General features: G+C 45.0%; 1 protein-coding gene across 1 annotated transcript in view; it reads left to right on the top strand.

The window, feature by feature from the left end:
* The first annotated feature begins 1,205 nt into the window (after nt 1-1,205).
* HDHD2 (haloacid dehalogenase-like hydrolase domain containing 2) overlaps nt 1,206-10,131 on the top strand; it is a 9,197-nt gene continuing 271 nt past the window's right edge. The window contains exons 1-5 of the mRNA XM_010024957.1: nt 1,206-1,314; nt 3,965-4,173; nt 6,053-6,137; nt 8,199-8,415; nt 8,764-8,827. Of these exons, the coding sequence (XP_010023259.1) occupies nt 1,214-1,314; nt 3,965-4,173; nt 6,053-6,137; nt 8,199-8,415; nt 8,764-8,827 (676 nt within the window). The 5' untranslated portion in view covers nt 1,206-1,213. The remainder of the gene's footprint in view (nt 1,315-3,964; nt 4,174-6,052; nt 6,138-8,198; nt 8,416-8,763; nt 8,828-10,131) is intronic.

The raw sequence follows: 10,131 nt of genomic DNA, 5'->3' as shown, positions 1-10,131 counted from the left end.
AGCAGGAATAATGAAAGCAGAATCTCGAAGTTTTCTGCGCATGTGTATTGTACTTGAGACATTAAGTTCACATCATCTTGATCACTGATAGAAGTGTCCAGATAAAAAAATGAGACTTACTAAGGCAGGTTCTAATCACGGTGTTGACCACTCAGTGTGTTTCTTAAAAGCACTTACATGTTACATGTTCTGTCTGTAACCAGAACAACTCAACATAAAGTTTGGATCACTTGCTAGTGATGACAGATTAGATCGTCACTGTCTCACAGACAGGGGAAAAGCTTCTGTAGTGGACATTTGCTAAGAAGCAGCCCAGCAGACTTGCTTGTGGAGCAAAATACAGCACTTGTGGCACACATAAGGAGAAGTACTAGTTCTGAAGACAGCTTTTTAGCCAGGTGACTTATGCATGACCTTGCTGTTTTCTTCACTAGTGCATTTACTCTCTGACTGCTGGCTTCTGCTTTAGGCCGAAGACTCATGGTCCTGTTTGTGTAGCACAGAAGCTTGCTGTAGGAAAACTGCTTGACTGCCCCCTTTACAGGAGGAGGGGGTAACCCTTTGGGGTGCTGAATACCCCCAAGCCCTGAGAGCTTCCAGGCTAACAGTCTGCAAAATCCATGCTACCACACACATAGCCAACCACCAGGTAGCCTTAGAGTTAGCTCACCCGAATTGTGTGGTTGTGGTGGGCTGCAACACCCTAGGTCTTGCTTACAAAACTACAATTAACAATATCCACTTTTGCAGAGCATTTTGAGCTTTATAGTCAGAGTACTGTACCATCATTTAGTAGTGTTGCATTCATTTTCACTTGAACAGCGCTGTTGGTGTCGATGGGACTTGCGCGAATGTGCTTGCTGAGGCCTTGAACCAGCAATACCAGACCTAATGATCCTCTTCCCAATAGTCTGAGTTGTTTAGAGAATTTTTTGACGTGCACAAATAAAGGCACTTTAAAAACAAATAGCACCTGATTTCCATATATAGAGTCTTTGGGAAAATACCACCCCATCAATTATGTATTTTTTTTAAACACTGCCTTTTATTTCTCTGTCTAAAGGGGCCCATTTAATACTGCGAGTAATGTTCTGAGTAATGCCGGGCTTGGCACAAATGAGGCGCTTAACTGAGTTCCTTATTTTTATTATCCATTGTCTGCTAACCAGTTTTCTGTTGTTTCATTTATTTGCCCTCTCCCTGGGGAAGGAGGATGGCAGCTCGGCGTGCGCTGAAAGCTGTCTTGGTGGATCTCAACGGCACACTTCACATTGAAGACTCAGCTGTGCCAGGCGCGCAGGAAGCTCTTAAAAGGCAAGTTACCTTTTTAGACTCCCTCTGATAGGCTATAGCAGTGCTGTTTGCACTAAGATGCTTCTTTAAGTAGACGGGCCTGAAGCTTCTGTGGTTTTTGTGCTTTCGTGGATAAGCAAACATGGCCAAATTCTGCTTGTATTTACACCTGTATTAATACCAAGAGAAATAAGCAAAGGTCCTAGATGCAGAAAAGCTGTCTGAGCCCCTGCAGCTTTCCTAAGTTGTTCTCTAGGTCTTTTAGTTCCAAGTCTTTTCTAGATAGAAAAAAAGCCAATATTGTCCTTTCCAACCCTGACCATTCTATGATTCTATGGTATTCAGAGTGTTCCTGGTAATTCATATGTCACTATAGCCTCAGCCAAAGTGGAATGCAATTCAGTTAACCTGAGTTACACCAAAGTCACTTTGGCTGAGCTGTTCCTTTCTGCTTTGTTTAACCGCAGGAACCTGATTGTCTGAGCCCTTAGGTCTGTGGTGAGCTAAAGTGGAGTAACAGTAATGTGGCCCAGTGAGGAGAGCATCCTTTACAGAGTTCTTGTTTCACGTGGTCTTTCAGCCAAGGCTTTGCTTTATTATTTGTCAAGTTTCTTTGTGGCAGATAAACAACCTCAGTTGTTTTTTTAGTTTGGGAACCATCTGATTATACAGCCTGGCTTTTGCAGGAATTCCAACATGTTAATAAATAGGACAGTTAAGTACCTCTTGTGATGAAAGGGTGTTTAAAGAAACTGAGGGGTAAGTAAAACGACTTCATCTGGCCAAGTGGCACTATAGGATATGCAGCCCCAGGGAGCTGTGTACTGTGTTATGAGACTGTTTTCCTGGAGAAGACATCTTGCAGTGCATGAAGAAAAAACACAAAGTGATGTATGCTATTGTGGTGAGTGAGAGAGGACGCCTTAAGGTGCTGGGATCAGGAGAGAGGAATAGGGTTCACTTAAGGATGAGAAAGTTTTTACTGGAGTTCTGTTGGCTGCTTAGATTTTTATAAAGCTGTTGCTTGGAGGGAAAGTTGACAGAGGGAGTAGGAACTCTGCATTTCTATTCACAAGTAGTTCTGTGGAAGTAGTTATCTCCCGAAAGTATACAATTGCTAGGAAGTAAAAACTGCTAAAGTCCTGGGTGCTTATTCGTCACCCTTTCATTCACTGAACCTTATCTGCTTGGTGTTTCATGCTGCAGGGACAACTTGTGCCCAGTGAGAGTCAGCATTCTCAGAAATCCATATATATAAATATATATATAAGTGGTCATATATTGAAAAGAGCTCAGTATCTGTCCTGCCTCCTGCTCCTCCAAACCCTTAGGCTGTGCAGAAGAAATGCCTTCTGTAGAATCAGAAGGCAGACTGTTCTCTAAAGCCCTTAATTCTCCTTTGTCTTCTGCTTGATTCCTGGTGAGCCATGCTTATGTGGGCCCTCTACTGGATTTGGCATGTGAGGGGGTCAGAGAAGATACAAGGTGGAGTCTGGTGCTGTTCGTCAGCTTCAGCCTGCTAGCACAGTTGTGGAGAGGGGGTGCCATTGCACTGTAAGGAACAGCCAGATCTTTTTGCAGAAAGGTTTGAATAAGATGTTTTCTCATGTTCTTTTCTGCTAATTCATGTCATTGGTCTTCCCAGAGAGAAGCTGGAATGTTTGGCACACAGGGAACAAATAGGTACATTCCATTTTTAGGGTTACTTCTCAGTATTGAGGTCCAAAGGAAAAAGAAAATTACTAATTTTTATTTTATTAGCAACAAGGAGACTTTTTTTTGCCAGTTCATATGTGTGAATGGTCAGTGTATCTGAGAAACAAGAGGAAGAAGTGGCAGGTGCAAGCAAGTCTCCAGTGTTGACCAACTTTATCCTGATGTTCTCCATGCCGCCTTGATGCTGGGCTTTGTTTCTATAGCAACAAACAGAAAAGTGATGGTGGGGGAATAATCAAAGGGAATGCTGTTGAAATTGTCACTTAAAATTATTTGATTGTTTGGTAGCATGTAATGGCAGTGTAGGGCAATAACGTGGATTTATGTGCTAGTGGTGTTCCTCAGTAAAGGGAGAAATGGCTACAGAGGCTGACACAAAGCCACCACAAAGGTAAGACAGGCCCCTAGACCATCCTGCGTCACTGGATGAGACAGTGCTGTGAAGCTCACCCAGCATGTGGAGTTCAGTATATTTATTTAGCAACATGGCTGCTCTAGTGGAAGGTGTCCCTGACCGTGGCAGGGGTTTGGAACTGGTTGAGCTTTAAGGTCCCTTCCAACACAAACCGTTCCTTGATTATGTTACGATTATCTAGCTTGAATTAAAAGGCTTTTCATACTAGTTGTTGTTGATCATAGATGTGTTTGCTGCTGCTATGAAAATGGAGTTTAGAATCACCATTTTCCTCCAGACTTCTGATAGAAGTAAGCCAGGGGAGCCTTGATCTTGTTCTGGTAGCTGTAATTCTTGCCATCTGTTTCACATTACCCTCCAGTCCACAGAACTTTACAACCTCATGGTTCTGGTTTGGCACTGTTCGTCTGGGATGTATAAAGTCTGTTCACTTGCATCTTTTAGATAAACAGTCCCTTTTCTGTCCCAGATTGATGTATGAGTGTGTAAATGGAACGGTGCTGTGGCCAATTAGCCTTTGCTGCTCTGCTCATCCAACAGGCTGCGCAGCGCTCCAGTTACCATTCGATTTGTGACGAACACAACGAAGGAGTGCAAGAGGGAGCTGCTGGAGAGGCTCACAAAACTGGGCTTTGACATTGCAGAAAATGAGATCTTCACGTCTCTGACTGCAGCCAGGAACCTTCTAGAGCAAAAGCAAGTGCGGCCTCTCCTCCTGGTGGATGATAAGGCCCTGCCTGATTTCACAGGTGAAGTGATCAGCAAGCAGCATGCGGGAAGTCATTGAACAACTGGGGAAACATAGAGCCCTCTCTTTGGTGGAGTGGCAATCATATATATACCACTGGCCATGATGAAGCCTGAAATGTGGAATTCTCCAGAATCATCAATGTCCTTTATTTTTTTTAAGTTATCATTAAATATTCCAAAGTCATAGCTTCTTGAGTAGTGGAAATTGCAGAATTTGTGTAAAACTTGATGCTTTTTATTAATTTGCAGTATAAACCCCCCCCCCAAACTTATCATTAGGTCATTGGAGATTTATTGCTAATTTGTTCTATAGCAAGAATGTGTCAATTTGTTGGAAATAAAGTTTCCCTCAGCTATTGCACAGAGGTTTTTCTCATAAAGAGCTGAAAAGCCAGTGTGTAGGCACACACAGGAAGCTATTTCTCTCATAATAGGTTATTATTAAGTGTGAAATCTCCAAGTAATTGTTGTTACTTACATTCTATTGAACATGTAAGCCCATGTACTTTGATACCTTAACTGGTGGACAGAAGGTTCACCACCCTGACTTCTTTAGACTGTCCTCTCTAAAGACCTGATTAAAACTTGCTTTACTTGCAGATGTTCCCATTTCCCTCCCTCAACAGTAAGGGCAGTAGGAGAAGATATATTCTAACTTGGACAAGTCTGGTAGGTGCCTGAAGCTATGACAGTCTTGGCCTCAACCCCATTGTTTCAAGAGTAATGAAGATACCTATGTTTTTAACATACTCAGAGTTGAAAACTCTGCTAGTCTTTCATTTAGCTGCAAAAATGTGGATGGTTTACCACTGCTCCCTGCCCCTTGCCTCACGAACTGAAGTTCTTGTGGCAACCTAACTCTAAGTAGGTTCTAATCTTGCTGGGAGACAGACATTCCCTTTGAAATTTTAGTGCCATAGGCTAGTTGGTAATCTTCAGAAAGGTAAGTGTTGAGGAGAGAAGCCTCTGTGGGCTCTGTGAGCAGTGCAACCTTGATAATATGTTCTACCTAACATTGCATGCAGAGAAATACACCCCAGCGATGTTCTGTGTTTGTGTTTTTGGGAAGGCTTTCTTGGGTCAGAAACAGCAGATACAGCAGCTATTTCACTGGAGGTATTTAAATCAGCTTAATGTCCACCTATTTGGGATCTTTCCATCAGTTTTAGAGAAGCTGATGCTAATTTTGTAAAAGATGGCAAAGTACACTGGTGGCATCTGTATTGCTTGGGTCTGGAATGGATTGTTTTGTTCCTTTTTGCTCTAAGCAGTTTGGCTCATATTTTCTCAGTGCTGCTCTCAGAACATTTAAGTACAATGGAGAATGCTTTAAATTCCTGTTAATGGTTGCTATTGAACTATTCTGGGCTAATCTCTCCGTAAAGTTGGTCGCAGATGGATGAATATAATCCATTCTTGGTTAAGGAACCCAGATGCTCTTGGGTGGTGTCACAAATCCACATGACATCTCTGAGTGTACGTTTTGCTGTCTGAGCTGCCTGAAGGACAGGCTGCAGGGGACATCAGCTAGCAGGCTGGAATGATGCTCTCTGGAGACCCAGGAGCTCTAGTTGTCCCAGTAAATGTGTAGAGGATGTGCTGTGTGAAGGCAGAACAGAAACCCCACCGAGTGCAGGATGCAGCTGATAACCTGTCATAAGTAAAACTCTCTGGTACTCCTGTGTTCATCATGAAGGATGGCAGAGTCGGTTCTACAGATGCTTTCCTCTTCTCTAAAAAACCTAAAACTAGTCTGTGTGATGTGTCTGTATCAGAAAATGGTCATGTTTGCTGTAAAGTGATTAATTGCTCTTGTTGACTCTGTACTGTTAAGTATGAATAAAACCGTTCACTCAGAGTCATGTTTTGATTTTCCAGGGATAGCCACTGATGACCCCAATGCGGTGGTGGTAGGACTGGCTCCAGAGCACTTTCACTATGAGATGTTGAACAGAGCATTTCGGTAAGTTGTAGAATCACAGCCTGATTTGGGTTAGAAGGGACCTTAAATCCCATCCATTTTCAACCCCCTGCCACGGGCAGGGACACCTTCCACTAGAGCAGGTTGCTCCAAGCCCCTGTGTCCAACCTGGCCTTGAACACTGCCAGGGATGGGGCAGCCACAGCTTCTCTGGGCACCCTGTGCCAGCACCTCAGCACCCTCACAGGGAAGAGCTTCTGCCTCAGAGCTCATCTCAGTCTCCCCTCAGGCAGGTTAAAGCCATTCCCCTTGTCCTGTCCCTACATCCCTTGTCCAAAGCCCCTCTCCAGGTTTCCTGGAGCCCCTTTAGGCACTGGAGCTGCTCTAAGGTGTCCCCTTGAGGAGCCTTCTCTTCTCCAGCTGCCCCAGCCCAGCTCTCTCAGCCTGGCTCCAGAGCAGAGCTGCTCCAGCCCTCGCAGCAGCTCCGGGGCCTCCTCGGGCCTCGCTCCAGCAGCTCCACGTCCCTCTTGTGCTGTTCCGCAGAGCACAGCAGAGGGGCACGATCCCCTCCCCAACCTTCTGCTTATGCTCTGGGGGTGCACCCAGCACACGGGGGGTTCTGGGCTCAAGTGCACACTGCAGCCGGGTCATGGGGAGCTTCTCATCGACCAACACCTCCAAGTCCTTCTCTGTGCTCTAGAAGTGCTTTTTAACTCTGCTGTAGAGCCTAGCCTGAGTAATCACCTTGTAGACAGCTACTGGGTTGATATCCAACATTAGATCAGGTAAATTCAACCCAATATGAGTCTCATAACGAGATACACAGAGTAAGGCCATTCTCTAGGCTCCATTTGAAATGACTAAGACTAAATTTCTCTTTCTGCATACATGGGAATTTGATGTCACATTTAGAAGAATTCTCTCAGGTGAGATCTTTTCCAGCAAACTGCTGAATATAAGTGGTTGTGGTGCTGCTGTCAGATTAAATATTTCTGTATCCTAGAGGCATCTTCCCATTGAGAACATATCTGGCTGCTCTCAGATGCACATGCCAACTCTATTCTTGTTGAGCTCGCTTTGGAACGTGTTGATTCAAGAGAAGTATTTTGTGATAATTAAGTGAAATGAAATACTATCTTTTATGTAGTGCTCATATTAGCCAGGCTGCTCTGCAAGTGTGTGGGAATGAGCAGACATCATAGAATCCCAGACTGGTTTGTGTTGGACAGGACCTTAAAGCTCATCCAGTTCCAACCCCTGCCACGGGCAGGGACACCTTCCAGTAGACCAGCTTGCTCCAAGCCCCTGTGTCCAACCTGGCCTTGAACACTGCCAGGGATGGGGCAGCCACAGCTTCTCTGGGCACCCTGTGCCAGCACCTCAGCACCCTCACAGGGAAGAGCTTCTGCCTCAGAGCTCATCTCAGTCTCCCTTTTAGCAGGTTCAAGCCATTCCCCTTGTCCTGTCCCACAGGCCCTTGTCCAAAGCCCCTCTCCAGGTTTCCTGGAGCCCCTTTAGGCACTGGAACTGCTCTAAGGAGTCCCCTTCAGGAGCCTTCTCTTCTCCAGGCTGAACCAGCCCAGCTCTCTCAGCCATTCCTCACATGCTGCCCAGTCCATGGACCATCTTTGCGGCCTTTCTCTGGACCCAATCCAGCCCATCCACATCTTCTTCGTATAGCAGGGACCAAAATTGAACACCGTGTCCCAGGGGTGACCTGACCAGCGTTGTGTTATATTTTGGTTAATGTAATTTAAAATATTTGCATGGGGAAATTGGATGGGTTCTAATGCTGCGATGTTTGCCTACCAAAAAGTGAGGCTGCTTAGAGCAATGGACCTAATTGCATAAGAGACATAGGATTTAAATACAGTTACCTGTTAAAATCCTCAAGATAATAAATATTTTATTTGGAGCATTTGTTTTAGAGCTGTTTCTGTGGAAAAGAAATGAACTGTATTTAACACCCTACATGAATGCTAGCTTGTGTTATCATTTGGGCCTTCATGAAAGTTAGTGCAAGTTTTATATTCAACCTCAACAAAAGCCTTCAGCTGTAAATTTAACACAGTTTTTGTACTTTGTTCTTCGTTCATTCTGTAGGTTGATTTTGGATGGGGCTCCTCTTATTGCTATACATAAAGCCAGGTACTTCAAGAAAAAAGATGGCTTGGCTCTGGGACCTGGACCTTTTGTAACTGGGCTGGAATACGCAACAGACACTAAAGCAACCGTGGTGGGGAAGCCAGAGAAAACCTTCTTCCTGGAAGCTCTGCGGGGCACTGACTGCACCCCAGAGGATGCTGTCATGATCGGTGATGTACGTACGTGGGGTACAAGTACCTTTATCACCTGCCTGCTCACACAGTGCTCGTCTGCACTGTGTAGAGTCTCCCAAATGCTGCAAAGAGATCTTTCTAAAAATGCTGGGATTAAACAAAGGATGAAAATAGAACCACCCAACCTCGCAGGATTTCATGGGGCTGGTTCTCACTTCAGTCACTGTTTGATCAGGCAAAAGGCACATAGCAACTCATTCGTGTGACACTTGTTTAGCAGGCAGCTAGAAGGTTTGACTCAGTGTAGCTACTGGAGAATGTTATGAGAAAACTTTGTTAACAAATTGTGCCTGTGACCACTAACCAGCTGATCTCCTGTGCTGTCCCAGGACTGCAGGGATGATGTTGGAGGTGCTCAGAAGGCAGGCATGCGTGGGATTTTGGTACGGACCGGTAAGTCCTCCACGGATCAGTTGTTTCAGGCTTTGGATGGCTTTTGAATACCCTGCCAGCCTGCTGTTTTTGCCGGGGATCAGCATGTTGCCACAAATAAGAGCGTGTGTTTTACCCATGGCCATACCACCTTGAGAATGCCCTATTTCATCTGATCTCAAAAGTTAAGCAGGGTCAGGTTGGGTATCAGTCAGCAGGTGGTGAGCAATTATATCCTCTCCCCTTGTTATTTCCCTTATCATTATTATTATTGGTGGTAGCAGTAGTGGTTTTGAATTATACCTTAGTTACTGGACTGCTCTTATCTCAACCCATGGGAGTTACATCCCTTTGATTCTCCTCTCCGTCCCTCCGGGAGCAGGGGGAGAAAGAAGTGGGGGACTGAGTGAGCAGCTGCGTGGTTCTGAGTTACTGGCTGGGCTTAAACCACAACAGTTCTTCGGTGCATTCCATGGTCTCACCCTGGGTGCTGGCAGCCCCTGTGCCCAAAGCCCTGGGGTCTGGTGCTTGTGCTTTGCAGAGTCTTGCCATTCCTGTGCGTGAGTCAGAGTGGGCCATCTCTTCAACATTTCCACAGCAGTGCTAGAGTGCAAACCCAGACCGATACCAGGATGGTGTAAAGTAATCGAGAGGGGTGTCTGATACTGCAGATGTGAATTTTGTGCTCTTATGACTATAAATCCTGAGCACTAATCAAAGAACAGAGAGATCTGTTACTGCAACATCTTAGATTGCCAAAATTAGTCATAGCAAAGTAACCTCTGATCATTCAGGAACTCTGGTGACATTCCCTAGTAAATACACTGGTAATTATAGAAGTCATTTTGCTTCAGACTAAAGAGGAACATTAAGGGGCTGACAAGTATTATCAGTGTTACTGATGGAAAGGGTAAGGGTCTTTCTGAGGTGGCAGCTGCTCATACCACAGAGTCCATTTCTTTGATAATGGAAGCCAGTAATCCTACTCTTCCTCATAAAAAGCCAAAAGGGAAGATGCTAACATTATTATTATTTCAAGAACCTTCAAAATGAATATCTGAATACTCAGTGAAAGAATAGTGCCAGTACAGCAGAGCAAAACTGGTGCATAAGTAATTCTGAGCCAAAGCTGCCCCTGGAGAGCTTCTCAGGAAGGCTCGGTATTTGTTTAGGGAATACTTTTGTTGGGTATTTGTTGCAGGAGAACCTCAGATCACAGAGTCATGGTTTGGGTTGAAGGGACCTCACAGCTCATCCAGTCCCAAACCCCTGCCACGGGCAGGGACACCTTCCACTAGCGCAGGTTGCTCCAAGCCCCGGGGTCC

This window comes from Nestor notabilis, unplaced genomic scaffold (genome assembly GCF_000696875.1).
Source record: "Nestor notabilis isolate BGI_N333 unplaced genomic scaffold, ASM69687v1 scaffold16242, whole genome shotgun sequence".
Classification (NCBI taxonomy): Eukaryota; Metazoa; Chordata; class Aves; order Psittaciformes; family Psittacidae; genus Nestor; species Nestor notabilis.
Note: the sequence above shows the minus strand (reverse complement) of the source record. Positions and strands in the feature narration are given on the sequence as shown.